The sequence below is a fragment of the Mchenga conophoros genome, linkage group LG20, assembly GCF_057382185.1.
Source record: "Mchenga conophoros isolate Kocher_MC1m ecotype Shallow Benthic linkage group LG20, M_conophoros_male_GT1.1, whole genome shotgun sequence".
NCBI lineage: Eukaryota > Metazoa > Chordata > Actinopteri > Cichliformes > Cichlidae > Mchenga > Mchenga conophoros.
Window position 1 is genome coordinate 22,029,813 of NC_140545.1, and position 19,152 is coordinate 22,048,964.

Consider the following 19,152-nt stretch of genomic DNA (forward strand, 5'->3'; position numbering starts at 1 on the left):
AGTTGTTCAGTTGTTTCAAACTCCTCAGAATGGCATTTTTCTCCTGCTCCAGGTCCTTGATAACCAAACTGCTTCCCCAATATAACATTTAAAATAAGTTACGAATTCACTTTATCTGTTTAACCATTATTTTGACATCAATATATTTTAAAGAACAGTAATTGTGCACTACAAGTTGCGTCCCACAGTGTATTTGCTAATGCTAATGCTATCACTGATTTGCAACCACGTTACCATGCATAATATATGTTTGTAATGTTTTGGGGGTTTGTTTTTTTTTTAAATTTACACCAAAAATGTGATTCCCAGAAGAGCTATTAGGACTATTAGAGCTATTAGCCAGATACTTAGCATATCTCAGTATGTCATAAAAAAAAAATCAGGGAAACAGGACAAGTGAAAGACAAAATGAGAAATAACAGACCTTAAAAATGAAAATAAGAACAGTAACTGAAACCCACGTCCTTAAGAAATGAGGAGAAAAATCTAGCTATGATTTTACACAGGACCTGAGAGATGCTTTTGGCCCTTCAGTTGATCAGTCTTCTTTGTCGAAGCCTCGTCAGGGATGGAAGAGAGGCGGTGAGAAAAGGTTGAGGTAGGCCAAATTACAAGAGCTAAGAACTGCACTGAAAATCAGTGGCAACGGGCCTGATGGAGTGATGAATTCTGGGTTCAAATCATCGTCATGTACGACTGAAGTCATGAGAGAGATGCAACAGTGACCCACCATGCAAAAACCACTTAAAATCTTTTTACCAAGAAAACAAAAGTTGGTGTACATTCCTAGTTTTCAAATACCCGTTGGAATATTTTGTTCTGTAATCAGTTGTTGAGTTTTCCAGGGCTTTTTTTATCTCATTCCAGTCATTCAAGGCCTTATTTAGGCGTCAAAGCAATGTGAGGGTCATTTCTCAGCAGTGCTGCTTTTACTTTCTTTTTTCTTCATGCATTTCCCTGATTTCCTGGTAGTAATCACAAAAAATACAAATCAGTATCTTAAATCATGAATCAAATAAGTTGGGATTTATTTATTTAAAATAAGAACAAAAACAATTCACAATTCAGAGCTGAATGTGCTGCACAGAGCTCCTTTTTCTTTAGAACTCTGAAACAAAACTGCTGGATTTACATATTAGAAAACATTATCATTACAGTAGAAGCAGAACAGACCACGCAGTGAAAAGCTGTGTCACAAAAGCAACATATCAGATTTGTATCATCCAACTGTTACATTTCAATCTAAATGTATCTCATTCCCAGATTTAGATTTGTCCTTAGATCGCTCCCTCATTCAACTCTGTTGATGCATGTCTCTGGAGTTTAGCAAACAGGAAGGTTACTCCCACTGAGATTGCACAGATTTCTTTACTGGAATAAAGACTTTATTTCCAAGTCAGTCTTAAATACAAATGACAGTCTGTGTAAAAACAGTGTAACTGTGGTAAAATGTGTGCAGCTACATTAGCTACAAGTTCATTTTAAGACATTCAAATGTGTCGTCAATTCCATTTCCTTCCATTCAAGGAAACAATTTTGCATATCATATCTTTGATTACCTGGGTCAAAGCCTATATTCCTGTAAATAAAGGTACTTTCCTAAATGACCCTTTTTCAATCTTGTCGTTCCATATGGACAGTAAAGGTAGAACTACAAAGGCCCTGATTTGTTTTTCCCCGTGACGAAATCTAAAGCATTACAAACCAACATAACATCCAATACTGCTGTACAAGTAACCTCTGTGTTTAGAAAATCTGCATTAATTTTATGCAGTTCAAAGGTGAGCAGCTTTACATGATCACAGTGCCATGATTCTATATCAAAGCTGTTATTTATACGGAAGACAAAATAAAAGAAGAAGTACACATCTCAAGAGAGAAGATTAACTAACTGTCACAGATTAAAGTCGACACACAGTAGATCCTGCACTTTTTATAGGGCTGGACGAAACATGTCATTAATGTTTACAGCTTATGGCTTCCCCCTGAAAACTAAATCGCACTTCTGCATACCTAAATTGCACCTCACAATACATTTATTGCTACATGTTGTCAGAGGGAGAATGCACATAACTAAGTGACCTTAAAATTAAAAGTGAAACAATCTAAGCACAAAATAAGGCTGCACATGGCTTCCTTCAAGACAGAAATTCTCTTATACTACACTGAAGAAAAAAGGTTGAGGTATAAATTTCACAATCAGCATATTCGACATCTAATAAAGCACACCATGACTGTAATCTGCAATATTATATGGAGTGTGCTAGCAACTAATGGATGGTGTTGAGAGTGTCTTTGGTACAAGTGTTTGATTTGTATATTTGAATGGATCACACATTCGCTGACTTCATTTATGTACACACATGCTCTAACTTGCAAGTCCATGCTTAAAATCATAATGACCGAAGCTTTTTGGGTTTCTTTCTGCTGGTCCTTGCTGGTCAGTACTGGACTTGTCGAGAAAAGCCTGGGATAAAAGACAAAAATGAAGCAATGAGACAACTGTAATACAGTTCACTCACCAGCCACCTTGTTAGGTATACCTCGGCAACTGCTAGTTAATGCAAGTAATCTTTGCTTTGAGGCATGAAAACAAGAGCAAGACAACCTGCTGAAGTTCAAACTAAGCAAAAGAAAGGGAAAGAATGGTAATTTAAGTTACTTTGAATGTGGCAGAGTTATTGGTGACAGATGGGCTATTTCAAGTATTTCAGAAACTGCTGATCTCCTGGGTTTTTCCCACACAATGATTTCTAGGCTTTACAGATAATGATTATAAAAAGAAAAAACACAAAATACCCAGTGAGCGTCAGTCAGCAAAAGTAATGTTGCCTATAAGAAATTGGATTTCCATTAGTTTTCAACTATTAACTGGGAGGGTAATAGTTGAAAGGGCACTTTAATGTCCTCTCATTAAAACACAAGTTAAAAAATCTCTGACACAAATTGTAAAATTGACAAATTTCTGTGGTCAACCACAGTTTCGAACACTCTCAAGAAAAAAAAAGAGAGAGATCAAATTACTCCAGTGCTACCAGCCTTGGTAGCACTTGCTGTAATCCAGTGGTCTTAAATGATCTTCCACCTGCATCCATCCATCCAGCCTTTGCTGCAGTTGCACCAAGGCTCTAGAACAGGGCTAGGCAACTATAGGCCTCAAGTGCCGGTGTGCTGCTGGTTTTAGATGTGTCCTTGATCCAACACAGCTCATTCAGATGGCTAAATTACCTCCTCAACATTACTTGAAGTTCTCCAGAGGCCTGTTAATGAACTAGTCATTTGATTCAGGTGTGTTGATCCAGGGGGCCTGGAGTTGCCGACCCCTGCTGTAGAATGACTCCTGAGTGACCATCAACTGTGAGTGAATGCCTCTAAATTAAAGTTGAAGACATACTTTTATTGTTAAGCTTTTGGAAAGAGCTGATCTCTGGAACTGTGGTTTGAGAACAGATTGTTGCTATGTTATTTTATGCAGCTAAATAACCACTTGCTACCATCAAGGTATGCCGAAGAGCATTTCTAAATGCACCATCAGCTAAGAACAGCAAACTGAGGCTATAATTTGCACAGAGTCAACAAAGTTGGACAAACATCTGCTGTGACATCTGGATGGTAGGGTCAGAACTTGGTGTTAACAACATGAAAGCACCTTTAGGATGTGAAATGGAAGATTTGCATCACAGATGTGCAGTTGACAAATCTGTAGAAACTGTTTGATGCTATCAAGTGAATATAGACCAAAATCTTTGATGTGTCCATGAATCAAGGCAGTCCTGAAGGCAAAAGGGATCCAAACAAGTACTAATAAGGTGTAACTAATAAGGTCACCAGTGAGTGTATAGTATTGTAAAGTACAGTACAGAGTATAAAGTATACTGATATATGTATAATGTTCTGTGTAACAGATAAGAGGAAGGTTATGAATACCTTTTTATGTACTTCTGTTTTTAAACTCCACACAGTCATCTGTGTCTGCACCAGTGAAACCATTTAGAGAGTTCTGCAAGAGGGAAAAGCAAGGGAGAGAAAGTAGACTGCTTTAACCCAAACAGGAATGAGCTATTTGTTTTGACTGGCGCCGACTGAACTTGAACTAATACTAAAATCTGAGGTCACAGCTCAGAGTGAGACACTGATTTTCTGTCCTACTACAGCTAAAAGGTCACTTTTTGGGTAACAAAAAGTTATATTCATGTATACACATCCAACATCCTTATGAAGGAACATTGCTTGTTGTAAACATCCATGAACATGAAAAACAAACCATCCTGGGTTTGCTTATGCTGGCCTCTGCCAGCCCAAAACCTTAACACTTAAAGTACATTTGTACATACAGAATACTTTTATTTAAACCTTGAATCAATTATTTAAATAAAAAGATAAATAATCCTCCCTCATGCTGTATGGTATGAGAAAAGATAGGCATATGTGTACATGCAGAGCAGTGATTGTCCAGACGGTGCATTGCACCTGTGATAAACACGTTAGAACAAACTAAAGAACAATCTTGATAGCACTTGATAACATTGTTCCGTTATATTCCAGTAATAACTGATTACCAAAGGTTCTGTTTGTCTAACACTTTTCATAATAAAAAATAATGATAAGACTGGTTTAGTTGCTTTGAGTTTTTTTCAGTCATCATATTTCACTGTATGCTGCTGTTAACCTTTCAACTTTTAACTTTTTCCTATATTAATCATGTCTACAGTTAGGGCTGCTCGATTATGGCAAAAATGATAATCACGATTATTTTCACTGAAATTGAGATCACGATTATTTGATCTCAATTTATTTACGATTTATTTAACCCTTTAAGACCTACTATGGAACCAAGTCCACCAGAGCTTATATTATTATTTTTTTTTTTTTACATGCTGTAGTGCCATTTGTGGGAGCATTTCAATACAACTGTTATAGCCCATATTTTAATAATATGTATGCATTAAGTCCATAGTAATTACATAAATTGCAAAAAAGTGCAATAAACTACAAAAAAAATTGAAAATCGCTTTTGTTTTGTTTACATATATTTCTACTTGGAGAAATTTAAGAGGTTTATCCCTCAAAACTTTAAATACAATAAAGTTGCAAAAAATAGTTTACAACAACAGGAAATTTATTTTGAGTGTCTTCATAGTTTTATTTTGGAGATACACCAATTTTTATATACTGCAGGAAAAACAAAAAACAATCCTATGATGCAAATTTGCAAAGAAAACAGCAGGTGCCTCATTTCACTGTGGGAAGTGTTACGAACAGCTGATCGGATCGGCAAAGCGTGTTTCTGGAATATTATGTTTTTGTTCCTGCAAGCGCTTTTTATGCAATTTTTGCAAAGCTATATGTGGAAGGAAACCGTGACCGAGGACAAGCTGATGGCATAAGATGTAAGTACAACTCCTCCGGTTTCATATGCAAAACAAATTATTGCGCTAGCTTACACGGTTCAGGTTCTACAGGGATTTAAAAATAGTTACGCAAAACGGAGCGTGCTGCTCTGACCGGCTTTAAAGGGTTAACAATGACTTTAAAAAAATAATATAAAATAGTGTGCAACACCACTGAAGTTTTTTTTTTTTTTTTAAACTCTCTTTTCAACCAACGGCAGTCACTCTCCAAATAACTTCTGCTTAGCTTTCCGAGCTTCCCTCGGGTCCTCTTAATCAGCGGTCTCCAACCTTTTTTGCGCCACGGACCGGTTTATGCCCGACAATATTTTCACGGACCGGCCTTTAAGGTGTCGCGGATAAATGAGGGAGGGGCTAATAATCGGCTCAGTCATTTTTAATGATCGTTGAAAGCCCAGATCGTAATCGTGATTAAAATTCGATTAATTGAGCAGCCCTATCTACAGTATTAGTTTCAAATGTTAGTTCAGTTTTCATTTTGCTAATTTTTCACAGCCAGTTGTGTCATGTGTCTTCACTGTTACAAGACAAGCAAGGATGGCCTCCAAATTTGTGCCTACTGAGACTTTTTGTTATCTCCATTTTTCACATGAACCTTTGTGGCTACAAGCAAGGCAACGTTGGTACTGTTAGTGTCCCACGCAATTCAGTGTCAGAGTAAATGGTGGATAAAATAACACAGTTTTTTTACACCGTCACACTGCTTTTTAATTATCATTATTAGCCAAGCCGACTTTGAAGCTAAATTGTTACAAAAAGCCAGTGCATGTCCACATGGACATCTCATCATCCATTGTGTGAGCAACAATAGTAAATGTTGGTTGAATCACTTTATTTATTCTGATACATTCTGACTCATCTAACATAATTTGCTGATTGTTTAGTCTGTTTCAGATATTTATATGAATATATAATATTTATCTGTATATTCAGCCATACCAGCTGACCTATAACCACAGTATCTTGTGTGAGAAAGGCACTGACCTCACTTTGTACCGTTTCTGACCCTTCAGATGCCTCAGAGAATTGCATGCTGGGTAAAGTAGGGGCCTGGGACATACGAGTATGTGAAGGGTTCCCCACACTGTAAAGACGAGGTCGTTTAATCTGGTCTTGGCTGGACAGCGGTGTGAAGCTGTTTCTTCGAAGGAAAGCTGGTATGGCATCTGTTTGGCCTTTATTCTGCTCAGCAAAGAACAAAAAGAGAAAGTGGACTAACTTTTATGTTACAATGACTAAACCTCTCCTTGGTCTAAAATCAGTGCGTTCCATGTTTGGGAAAGACAGCCACTGACACAAACAACCATAAATAGAAGAGCCATTGTCATGTTAGTCTGAGGGGACAGGATATTTCTCACCACAGTTAACAAGAGGTTTCTCAGTAAACGTGTTTATGTGTTAACACCCACTTTGTCTCAGGACTCAGACTTTAAATACTTGTAACTAATCAGCATGAGCTCCACGGGCAGAGAGCAGACATGGACCTCACTGATGAGTGCTACAAGGTGGACATTATTTAAAATGAACAATCTGAACTATTTAAAATGAACTGTAGTTTATTTTGTATGCTGTTGTGTAACCATTTCATACTTTTAACTTTTTTCTTGCAAAATGTTTTACAGTGTTAATATAATCCTGTCTAGATGATCGGTGTAATAAAAATAATGTCCACTGTTTGTAATACATTTCTGATACATTTCTGATACATTTCTTAAAATTCAGAACATTTAAGGGAACTCCTTAAATAGAATTTCCCAAAAGCGATAAAGGTGTTTGAGTACATAAACAAGTTTGGATGTATTTCCCCACACAACAGGTGTTTATAAAAGCAGAAACAGAGTTAATAATATACCTCACACATAACTTACCACAGACTTTCCTGTAGTTTTTATTGCTTGCTGACATTAGTAGAAGAAACACTAAACCAACTACCTGCTGAACAAGTAAAGAGAAGGCACTGAGGATGATGGGCCACGTGCTTTTTAAAGTAGCACTAGCAGATATACCCTTTAAAGGAATCTCTGAGGGAAACAAAGGAAAGGCCAACTAAGAAACACTAAAAAGGAGTCACCAAAGAGCTCCCCTCCACCTGGAGCCAACAACAGATGGACAAGGAGAGGTGGAAAACTTTTTTGCACTGACCTATCTCCCACCAGAGACAATGGCCGTACCCGCACAGTGAGGACAAAACTCCAGGATTCATTGCACCTGATCAAGAAATAGTCCCACACATTACATTAGAAAAACTGGGACAAAGATTTACACTCACTGGCCACTTTATTAGGTACACCTGTAAACTGCTCGTTAACACAAATATCTAATCAGCAAATCACATGGCAGCACTGCTATTCATTGATTTGATCAAGACAGCCTGCTGAAGTCCAAACAGAGCATCGGAATGGGGAGGAAAGGCGATTTAAGGTGGCATGGTTAGTAGAGCAGGTCTGAGTATTTCCGAAACTTGAATACAAATACAGAAAATTCTCAAAAAAAAAAAAAAAGGAGAAAATATTCAGTAAGTAGCAGTTTGCTGGGTGAAAGCAACTAACTGATTTGAGCTGAGAGGAAGAGAACTGTAACTGCAATAACTGCTAGTTACAACCAAGATATGCAGAGGAGTATCTCTGTACGCTTAAGACGTGGAACCGAGAAACAAATGTACAAATACAGCAGCAGAACACCACACTGGGTGCTAGTACTGTTAGGATAGAGCAGGAAAACAAGGCTACCATTTGTACAGGCTCACCAAAACTGGACAACACAATATTGCCTTATCTGATGAGTCAGCTTTCCTACTGTAACATTCAGATGGTAGCAACAGTTCAGGCTGTTGGTGGTGTAAAGGTGGGAGGGATACTTTCCTTACTTATTATCAGTCGAGCATTGATTAAACACCATAGTCTAGCTCATTATTGTTGCTGACCATGTTTTGTGGGATGTGGTGGAGCAGTAGACTGAGACCATGCTGATAAATGTGCAGCCACTATGTGTGGCTATCATGCCAATATAGTCCGAAATCTCTGAGGAATCTTTTCAGTGCCTTGTTGAATTTATGCCACAAAGAATTAAGACAGGTTTTAAGGCTAAAGTGGATCCAACCCGATCCTAGAATGGTATACTAGCAACCAAACAAAGTGGCTTGTGACTGTAAATAACTTAAACACAGGCTAGCTGTTGTTTCCACTGCTTCCTTTCTAGATATAGTCAGATATGATTGGAATGATTGGTATAAATCTTCTTATCTAACTGTTGGATCGAAATTACAAGTGCAATTCTGAAAGGCTTTTCGAGAATGAGGAACAATTATTCCAAAGAATAACTCTTAACATGGCGCTGGTTAACACAGATGACTGATGTTTCAGACTCCATACTATGGACAAACACGTGACAAAGAATAGGATGAACGGTTCTACAGAAAACTGACCACATGTTTGCGATACGAAACACTAGAAAACAGGCAGAAGCTTACTAATGGTCTATCCCTGTGAGTGTTGACAGCCTCCACCCCCAGGTCAAATACATCCACTTTACAACCTAGGAGAAGGAACCAAAATACATTACAACAAGGCAACAAAAACAAGTGAGGATGTTTAGTTGACTTAACAACAAAGTAGGGACTTACCATAAGCCACAGGGGTGAGTTTTAGGACAGTGTGTAGGGGGCACTTCAAGAAGGGCAGGTCATCTGTGCCAACATGAATAAAAGTGGCCAGTGAGATTACTGTGGTTTCACCCAGTCATGCTTTTCATATTCTACTACATGTTTGTGGAGTTTACTGTCATGTCTGAAGTGGCAGGCCAGCTGTAAAACTTATGCTGCGCTTTATGGAGGTACAGTGCATGTTGCTGTTAACTCTGCTGTATGTCTCATGGGTGCGCAGTGCAGTGGGACATGAAGCCAGTCAAAGCAGCACCCACACTTTGGTTTTTGCAGTCAGACTGTGGTTGAGCTTTTAAACCGATCCAGGAGCACTGACCACTTCCTCTGCTGACTGACAGAACCACTTCTGCCCACGCCATATTATGGTAGTGAGTGAACTAATTATTTTCCAAAAGTAATGCTCACGTCACATGATCAAGTACATAAAGAAGCTTTCAGCACATAATGATCTAATCTGTCCCTTTCCAAGTTTCTGATTGCCAATGGCGTTCACATATACGACATTCTTACCTTGTTTGTGCCCAATAATAACAACATCAGTCTTTCCTGTCCTGTGTTTTTGTTATTTTATTTTCACTCTCATTTATTTTTTCTAACCCTTCTAGACAACATTTTCGTTATGTCATAATATTTACCTTCATAAATGAAAATATAGAGGGACACTAAAAACACATTTCTATATCACGGGGAGTCCTAATTGTATAGCTTGAACTCTTGCTACTGCTGTTGATGGCGTCTTTCTGATCTGTTTATTTTCCAAACACTGGAGAAGACAGCGGCAATCAGGAAGTACGTCATTACAGACGTCACTTATTTACATCACTTTTTACAGACATACCTGAATATCTAAATCTCTGGAGACATAACTCAGTGCATTATCAGGCACATGGTGCTACTTTAAAACCAATCATCTCCTACATGTCTTAAAAACAGAGTAGTCTGCAAAGAGTGGTGCTCTCTTCACTGCGTCACGTTTAGCAGATGTTCCTTATGTTAAATTTTGATTAATCTGGAAACAGTCAGCATTTTTATGTGGCTGTTTCCCCCTATATTCATTAAAAAATATACATGCAGAAAAAGTTGATCTGAAAGGTTGTGACTTAGACTCCCCCATGTGGTGGCATTAAAAAGACAATCACAGAATGAAAGTCTAACTAAATGATTGATTGTTTCATTACCATCCACTGTCTAATGTGGTCAAAATATTTATATCAGTGATTCTGCTCTGCCAAATAACATCCACCCTGTTTACTGCACTGGGACACAGCTTAATACACAGTATACTGCAGTTAAAGCTGTACTATTCTTAGAGGTTCTTCGCTGGAACTTAGAGCTCATGGCACAGAAAACATGGTGGGTGGACACAACATCCATCTAAGCCTGTGCCTAATTCTGTTATATGAATTAGAGATGCACGTACTAACAGCGCACAGTTGGCTGATGTCTATAAAAGTATGAATTGCACTTTGAGCACTAAAGAGTGTGTGACGCAATAGTCTGGCGCCATTTGTAGATGAGATTGAGAATAATAATTAATTAGATTGTGATTGGTTGAAAGTGTGCAGCACTTAAAAAGGCTTAAAATAAATTTACTATTCATTCTTCAGAAAACACCTCCCGGCAGTTATGTGCGGTTCTCACTGCTCAGCCTGCGATTGCCGTGCCCACAGCCGCACAACAGCTGAAATGACCCTTTTGCAATATTCAGCCACACTACTCTCAACACATAAACCAGATTTATGGTTTCACAAACTCCCACATCATTACATTATTACCATATTTTTGTTGCAGTCACTGGAGTTGCATTGTACACACCTAGCTTGTTTAGCTTGTGTTTCTTTTTTCCACACGTTTTATTACATTAGACTGTAGTCTAAAATTCTAAATGATGGTTGCTTTAATTACTTTTTCTGCTTTATGAGGTACCTGGCTTAGTCCTTTCTGGTTAGACCAAAGAGGGGGTTGAGGGTGCGGCTGGCTGAAATACAGAGACCTAATGAGTGAAATGAAACCATCTGTTGTGAGAGCATGGAGGAATGGGGCTTATTTGTTTTGAATTAGTTACTGTCCCTCCGGTTTCTCCCTTCATAATGGTTTCATCCACGAATATATAGGTAGCTGTCTCTCACTTTTTTAAGCAGTAAATTAGAAAAAGGTTCTGTTTAGATTACCTCTTTTACAGGCCCACTTATTCCTTAAAAATCACATATTTTCATTTTGCTGAAATGAAATAGTTTTTTTTAGGATATATTGGTGAAAAGTAAAACCAGCTTTTTAAAAAGTAAACCTGCACACTGGTGGCCTTTGGCACTGCTATGCAGCCATTCACACAATGCCAAGTGCATAATCTACAATAAGGAAACAACTGGTAATGTGGAAATGCACATTTCAAAGTCATGACAATATCTAAATTTAGTGCCCCATGTGATATTTCTCCAAATATAAAGAAACAAAAATAGTAAGTGCTTTGGAAACTGCTTCTCATCCATTAAAGTTGCACGTGCATGAGTCATTTAGTGTATTTCTGCTAACTTTGTATTTCTGCTGACTGTATTACAACTGTTGTTGTAATTTGGCACTATTTAAATACAACTAAATTGCATTGAATTAACTTGTATGAATGAGTGCTTATTTATCTGGGCAAATTAGTTGTGGTAATGACAATGCTGGCTGAAATGGATCACTCAGCACTGTAAACCTGTAATCTGAGAAGGTGCTTTAGCATCCTATTTCTGAGCATGTCACCTGCGCCTTTGTCCAGAAAATATGCGAGCAAGCAGCGCATGACAGCCTGATGACAGATGACCAGAACATTAGCCTGTCGCTCCAGCTCCATGATCACTGGCTCCAGCCGCTGAACCAGGTCCTGATAGGACTATGGAGAGAGTCAAATGAAAGAGGTCCATTCAGTTTCACATTTTTCAGTTTGTTACATCAAAAAATCTTTGACTAACTACTGCAAGATCTAATTTTGTCATGTGCTTACTGTTATTTTAATTTTCCCTTTTCTTTATTAGTCAGTGTTAGTTATGATGAACAGCAACAATATAGCTGACGTGTCTTTATTCTATTCTCCTCTGCAATATGAGCTCATCGTATTTCTATTTATCTCAGCATAAAATCTTCTGTTCTGTCACATATAATGATGCATTTGTAGTTAAAAAAGAAGCTTGTTGCATAAAAATGTTCCTAAACAAATAAAAAGTGTCCAAAAAAAAAAAAAGAAGAAGCTATTCATGCAGCTGACAACATTTTTAACTTCTGTTTTTCTGACTGATGATTCATCCGCAGCCCTCTGGCATTCACACTATGGTAAAAGAATAATGAGAAATAAAAAGTAAAAAATAAACTTGAAATTTAAAGCCTGTTGCATAAACTTGACAAACTCACAGTGGTAATATATGGCAGGTCAAACAACACTCCAGGATAAAATTAAACCTTTTACCTCTCCTCCAGGGTAGCGGTAATGATACTTGTCCTGGTCTCGCATAGCATACTCCTCTGGGTATTTTTCCTCAATCATCTTATAGGTCATTTCTTCACACACTCCCTAAAATACAAAGTAATAAGATCGAGACTTATCATGTTTTCACTGTGTCCGTTCCAATATATGCAGGCAAATACAGTTTCACACATGAAAATGACACATTTATTGTAGTTTTTCCTCTGTAGACATCACAGTTGCACACAACAATCAAGGAGTCATTAAAGTGCAGACTTTAAGCTGTATTTCAAGAAGTTTAACAAAAGTTTGTATATATAAAACTTAAGTAATACCTACAGCATCTATTTCATTGAGAATCTTCCACTGTTCATAGGGAATACCCAGCTCCTCTGCTGTCTGAATGGTGCGTCTTAGCTGGCTGGTCCAAACTTTCAGGTCTGACAATTTATGCTCTTTCACAAACCTCTTCAGTGCAGCTGCAAACTGTCAAACATAGCATATGAAAACACAAATATGTTTAAGAACTGACTATAAAGTCATTCTTCTCACGTTCAGTTGAACTGTATTTTACAGGTTCAAGGAGCAGGACCATAAGAATCAAAAACCTAACCTGATTTAAAATGTTTAGGCTGCTTTTAGATCACTCTCTGCAAGTTCCATTCTGACAACTTACATGTGTTCTTTAATTTCACAACGATGCCCCTCCTTAAATTCTTCAATTGCCACCTTGTCGTGATGGACAGGTTTGTGCACCAAACAAGTAAGGCTAGAAACTAGAGGCTAGAAAAGCTGAGTATGAGTGGACCATGTTAAGCAGCTCTATTGCCGAAGCTGAGAGCTACAGCGCTGTGGCTACAAAGTGCACGGCGGTAACCCCTGAACCAGATGATGGACACCAGAGGTGAAGAAAGAGTCAGACTAGTAAGTGCTTCGTTTGGATTGCATGCAGTAAGTCAGACTCTGTGAGACTTGGACTCCACCATGGCTGCCCTTCATCAATGATTCTGTTCACATTTCTGCTTTTCACAGATGATGTGGTCAGGCAGTGACCTCCAGTGTGCAGCAAGGTGGTTTGCAATGGTTGAAATGTGAACTGCAGTCTAAAGTGAACGAAGCTAATTATTTACCAGTCGATTGACATTCTTAGCCTACAAGCTCTTGGTAGTGACTGAAATCATGAGTTGCTGGATACCAGTGAGGGTGGCATCTAACAAGCATATCTCCTGGATGGCTTCTAGGTAAGCTGGTTCGCACACTGTCCTACCAGCAAGAGCCCAAGTACATGCTGGAGAGATTATGTGTCTCAGCTGGCTTGGGATCAGATGGAGGGGGTGGTTGGGGAAAGTGAGGTCTGGGCATCTACTTAGATTGCTGTCCTCATAAATCAAATCCAGATAAATGGCAGAAAATGGATGGACCATAAGAATCAAAAACCTAACCTGATTTAAAATGTTTAGGCTGCTTTTAGATCACTCTCTGCAAGTTCCATTCTGACAACTTACATGTGTTCTTTAATTTCACAACGATGCCCCTCCTTAAATTCTTCAATTGCCATGACTGGAATTTGTCACAGCACATCCCATTAACACTGTGTAGTTAAAGAGATCTGCTGAATTCCTACGTTAGGCCCTGTCCCACATTCCAGATTGAAGATAACCAGATTCGTTATTTAGAAAACACCCCTTCCTGTCTTCAAATTTTTGTATCCCATATCATTATGTGGTGAGAGCTGTATAAATGCATAGTGAAATCTTTTATTTTTTTGCCTACAATATCTTCACTTATAATGTGGCCAGATTTGACTCCACATCACATAAATAAAAATCAAGGTAAAAGTGTTGTTGATAAACTGGAGAAACGTCTAAGTTTTGAGTTAGACGTCCTTCTCCCAGAACTTTTTGATCACACCTCCTTTTAAAGCTTATTGTTTTGAAGGTGATATTAGCCAGAGCCAAATCACCCATTACCCTCTATTTATCTGTTTATGCTAAAATAGCCTGTTGGTGTTAATATTAAATTTAAAACATAAATATGGGCATTGTTACCAATCTCATCTAACTCTTTACAAGAAAAAAAACTAAAGCACCTCTTTTCCTCTCTCTGACAATTCAGAGTCTCCCCCTATACGTCCTTCCACATTGTGATGGCTCTCTCCGTGTCGGCAGAGGTAGATGGAGTGGGAGTGGACGTGGATGTTCATGAGGTAGTAGACTATCTTACTTTGAATGTAATCCTGCACCCTGTTGACCAAGAAACTACGGCCAACGTTGATGACCTGGATGAAGGACAGGTTCCTGTAAGGCAGAGGAAAAATAACAATAAGTGAATCACATAAATCTCAGGCCAATAAAACTTAAGGGTAAAGAAGACATATCTTGTACTTGTGGTATAGTGTAAATACACTGGAAAATTCTCTCTCAGTAGCTTGTTAACAAGGTCATAAGAAGTGAGAAGCAGTAAAAGGATCCACAACTACTCTTGCTTATTACAGTTAAAATAACACTGTATTATCTCAGTGAGATCAATAAAAATCTAAATATATTATCAGTGTAATTATCAAAGACTTTAAACAAACCACTAAGCTTCCAAATTTAAAACTAAGTTAGTAGGAGTTCAGGAAGTAATGACCTCTGAATCACTGCTTTGCACTATAAATGAGCTTCTGTTTCCATCTTCTGGACAACTTCTGCAGGTACATGCTCTTTTACATAAAATATCTCCTTGACTTTAAACTCCCATGAAAAAAATATTTCCATTTTAAATTAGAGTTAGATTATTAGATTAGAACAATACAACTAGTAGGGGTATTCTTACTTGTCGTGTTCGTCTGGATCTAAAGGTTGGTAGGTCACTTTATAACACTCGATTCTCTTCAGAAAATCCCCCATGACGCTTTCTCTGTCCCTCTCAGGATAATCTGGGCTGGACACCTTCACGTCCTATGTGAACGAGACATTTACGGTATATCATGAGCTTCGTTACTTCAGGGATACAAGCTTGCTGATACATGAAGACAAAAAGCAAGTAAATGTATGATTTACCATAATGTTTTCAGCGATGACATCTGGATCGTCACATACTGATTCAACAAAAAACACCTGAAAAAAATAGAAGTGCATAATTAGGGGGGAAAGGTGTCATTTTACATTTTTAAATGACTGCAACACAAATTAACTACTGTCTGTTATACAGTTTGAAAAAGGCACTGAAACCAAAACAATGTTCAGAAAGGAATGTTCAGCCTGTCCAGTCATGAAGATTTGGTAACCTCTGGGTGTCTTAAATATCTGAGATATGCTTCTTGGAAACTGGCTGTAAATGGGATTTTTTCCAAGAAAAGACTTGCCAAGAAGAGCCATCGCATGCTCCATTATATTACTGTGATCTGACAACAAAAGGTTGGTGATCAGAAACTGTTTCATTATTCAGTTATAAGTGCAGTTCTAACCTTATATGCATTATCTTTTGCAAAATTAAGGATGAGTTCTCTCCTCTCTCTGGTAGTGTTGGTGGCGTCGAAAACCTGAGAGACAACATGGAGCATTCAGCATAAATCAAACCCTGCTTTAAATGTATTACGTAATACAAATAATGTTCAGGGTTTTTTATGGTGTCCTTACAGCAATCTGCCCTCCCTCCTCACTCAGATAGGTCTTCACATCCGCAAGTGCCACTATGGCAAACTTTCTGTGGAAAAATAAGCAGGAAATCAAAGCAGTAGCTCATTAATGTTATCATCATCGCGTGATGTGCTGTAATAACTATGCCGCCATTTTGTTAGGCAAACACAACGCGGCTCAACAAAGGAATTTGCATGACTGTCCTACATGGAAAGTAGCCAGGTGCATTTAGTGACAAGAACTACTTTATGAAAGTACGTTCATATATGAATAGGATTTAATTTACTCACTTTCTAATTTCCATTGCTTCTTTATTGTCATGTCTGAAGAAGTCATAGGACTTGTACGACTTCACTGCATTTCTCCTATACACTCCAAGATTAAAAACTGCAAGGGAACAAACAAACAAACAGTCAGAGAACGACAATAAAACTAAGTGACAAGGATTGCCTCTGCCTAACCAGCTGTATCTGTCAAACCAGTTCTGCTGCATTACGTGTACATTGAAACATAGGTGAACAACAACAAATAGAGCCATGTGTTGAGAGATGTTGACATATACAACTACAAATTAAATAATTTGCCTGAAGATCAAGATTTTTATTAGATGGATATTTTTGCAGTCTTGATGATCATAGACTCCATCATAACCACCCTAACTTTGACTGATCTACAGTTTTATTTTTTTAACCTACATATCCGGTTTTACTAGCTTGATTTCCTGCGAAAAGGTGTCTGACTTTTTGAAACAGGCATTGCCTGATTACTGACCCTTTGTTGGTACTCCAATCCAGTTGAGGTAGCGTGTGAGCTTCTTGGACATATAGGTTTTCCCCCTAGCGGGCAATCCAATCATCACGATCATAGTTGGAGAATTGGTCATGTAGGAAGCCCAAGCTGCAGTTTGCATAAGTACAAAAAAACAAACCAAAACAGATACACATAACTATAAACTTTATTAATCATTCAAGGACATTTCAAAACCAGCCCCCTCTAAAATCTACCCTTCAAAATAAAAGGGCAGGTATGCCTACTGTATACAGTGACAGCAAAGAGTGGGAGTGTTCTGTAATAATAAAATGTCACCTCTGCAAAGTTCACTAACTAGTTAACCTTTATTTTACGTAACAATGTCGTCATCTCTTTGCTGCAGGTTAATGTTTCTATATCACAGCGTAACCTTGTCTGCTCGAGCATGAAATGGAAACATTTCCCCCTTGCTTTTCCATCACTGTTTGTGGAAGGCCATTCTCTGGCAAGAACAGACATGACTGGAATTTGTCACAGCACATCCCATTAACACTGTGTAGTTAAAGAGATCTGCTGAATTCCTACGTTAGGCCCTGTCCCACATTCCAGATTGAAGATAACCAGATTAAAGCCTGAAAGTTCAACAACATAATAATTCGTTAATAGAGGGTAAATTACACCTCTCATTTTCATATTGCATCTAAAGAACACAGACAGAAAGGCAACCACTCACAGCACTTCTTCTCATTGGTCCTCGCTGAGCTGTCTGAAGCAGCCACAGGTCTCTGGTGCCTGGCAGCCATGAGGCGTCTGATGTCTGCCCTGCTGTCCTGGCACAACTGGTCTTGGTCAGGGAGCACTGGTCACTAGTGAAACATGTCAGACACCAGCTGATAAAGAGGATCCAAACAGTGTGCATATATGTATAAGGTGACACAGATGACTGAGTGAAAAAAATATTTTATTTTGGAAAACCATTTAAACCAAAACATACAAGTGAATTATTTTTTTCCCCCTTGATTCATTTGTTGATTATTTTGTGGTCCTGTCAGGAAAAAATAGTAGGTATGTTCTAATGTCTTGTTTTGTCCTACATTGAACCGAACTTCAAAACTAATAATAGCTAAATTTCATTTAATACTAAGAGAACAAGCACATACACATATTAGAGAAGCTGGAAATATTATAATAGTTGGATTTTTTTTCATTAATTCAAAAAGACGAATGATTTTCTGCTAAGAATATCTATTCATCAACTACTTAATGTAGTAAGTAACGAACTCAATTGTACTTAAATTCATGCAATACAAGATACATTCTTCTTCTGCCAAATATACCAGATATATGATTAGTGAAGCTTATACGCTAAAAATCTCAAGCTAGTTAGATTTAATTCAAAACTGCAGACTGATACTAAGCTTTTCTGATATTATCACAGGAGAATTTTGCGGATACAGGATATGCAAAACAGTGAGAGCAGAAGCTTGTATCAGTGTCATCCTGCCAAACAGGTACAGCTCTGGTTGCCCTTGGCCTATAAAGTTCATCACTTCTGCTTTCACTTCAATATTATGTCGTTTAATAAGAAAAAAACTGGTTGTAGAAAAGCCGCGATAAAGCGAACAAATGTATAAACTTACCAAAAACAAAGCGCAAGGATTTGTTTCGTTTTATTTTCTTTCTCACAGGGCTGTCATCAGTTGACGTTCAACGACACAGGAGACGGTTCCTGTTTCTTCACGGACGTTTTAGCTCCTCCTCCTCGGTTTCTGATACCGGAAGTTCAGTGTTAGTGTCAAGGAAGATTCTTTTCCGGTTATGATTTCCAAAATAAAATATTTTAGGGCCTCTATTTTCCAAAAAAGACGTTAACTATTAAATGACCAATAACTTCCGTGTGTGTCAATCTTTGTTTAAAGGTGATGGCTTAAAAAGTTTTGAATGAATTCTAATAACTTTGTAGAGGTGTAGAGGGGAGTCATGGTAACAATACATCAAAATTTGGTCTTCCAGGTCAACTTACTGATTTATTGGTGGAAAAAACTTGAAGTGTGCATTGTCAACATATAAATGGATTGGTTCTTATGTAGAACGTTTCTATTCTACATGAGCACTCAAAGCGCTTCGGTCACATTGCGTTCCTTCAGGTTCAATAGATTGATCTGAAACTCAAAGGAATAATAATAATGCAATATAGAGTTATTTAAAACTATGTTTCTAACTCTCCGTGTTTTTTACTGACAACATGTAGGTGGACACGGAATT

General features: G+C 38.0%; 1 protein-coding gene across 3 annotated transcripts; it reads right to left on the reverse strand.

The window, feature by feature from the left end:
• Nucleotides 1–1,004: 1,004 nt before the first annotated feature.
• Nucleotides 1,005–18,656, reverse strand: pfkfb2a (6-phosphofructo-2-kinase/fructose-2,6-biphosphatase 2a). 3 transcript variants are annotated; one of them, XM_085259088.1, is made up of 17 exons: nucleotides 18,528–18,656; nucleotides 17,621–17,753; nucleotides 16,909–17,034; nucleotides 16,428–16,524; nucleotides 16,138–16,204; nucleotides 15,966–16,040; nucleotides 15,559–15,615; nucleotides 15,332–15,456; nucleotides 14,604–14,811; nucleotides 12,854–13,000; nucleotides 12,518–12,622; nucleotides 11,818–11,947; nucleotides 9,034–9,096; nucleotides 8,881–8,945; nucleotides 6,396–6,593; nucleotides 3,928–4,000; nucleotides 1,005–2,467 (listed from the first exon to the last, which is right to left on the reverse strand). In XM_085259088.1, the coding sequence occupies exons 2-16, from the start codon at nucleotides 17,688–17,690 to the stop codon at nucleotides 3,932–3,934; spliced, it is 1,602 nt and encodes a 533-aa protein (XP_085115214.1). In that variant the 5' UTR covers nucleotides 17,691–17,753; nucleotides 18,528–18,656; the 3' UTR covers nucleotides 1,005–2,467; nucleotides 3,928–3,931. The 3 variants fall into 3 exon arrangements, 2 of the variants coding, with proteins under 2 accessions (XP_085115214.1, XP_085115213.1); XM_085259087.1 differs by lacking the exon at nucleotides 3,928–4,000; XR_014890135.1 differs by lacking the exons at nucleotides 1,005–2,467; nucleotides 3,928–4,000 and adding an exon at nucleotides 7,554–7,619 and having other exon boundaries at nucleotides 6,465–6,593.
• Between the last annotated feature and the right edge of the window lie 496 nt (nucleotides 18,657–19,152).

Excerpts from the sequence above, each read along its gene's own strand:
- pfkfb2a (XM_085259087.1), bottom strand. The coding sequence starts at position 17,690 with ATGGCTGCCAGGCACCAGAGACCTGTGGCTGCTTCAGACAGCTCAGCG. Across the intron at positions 12,623-12,853 it reads TTCTCAATGAAATAGATGCT|GGAGTGTGTGAAGAAATGAC; the intron begins GTAGGTATTACT and ends TTTGTATTTTAG. Across the intron at positions 2,468-6,395 it reads CAGAAACGGTACAAAGTGAG|GCTTTTCTCGACAAGTCCAG; the intron begins GTCAGTGCCTTT and ends CTTTTATCCCAG.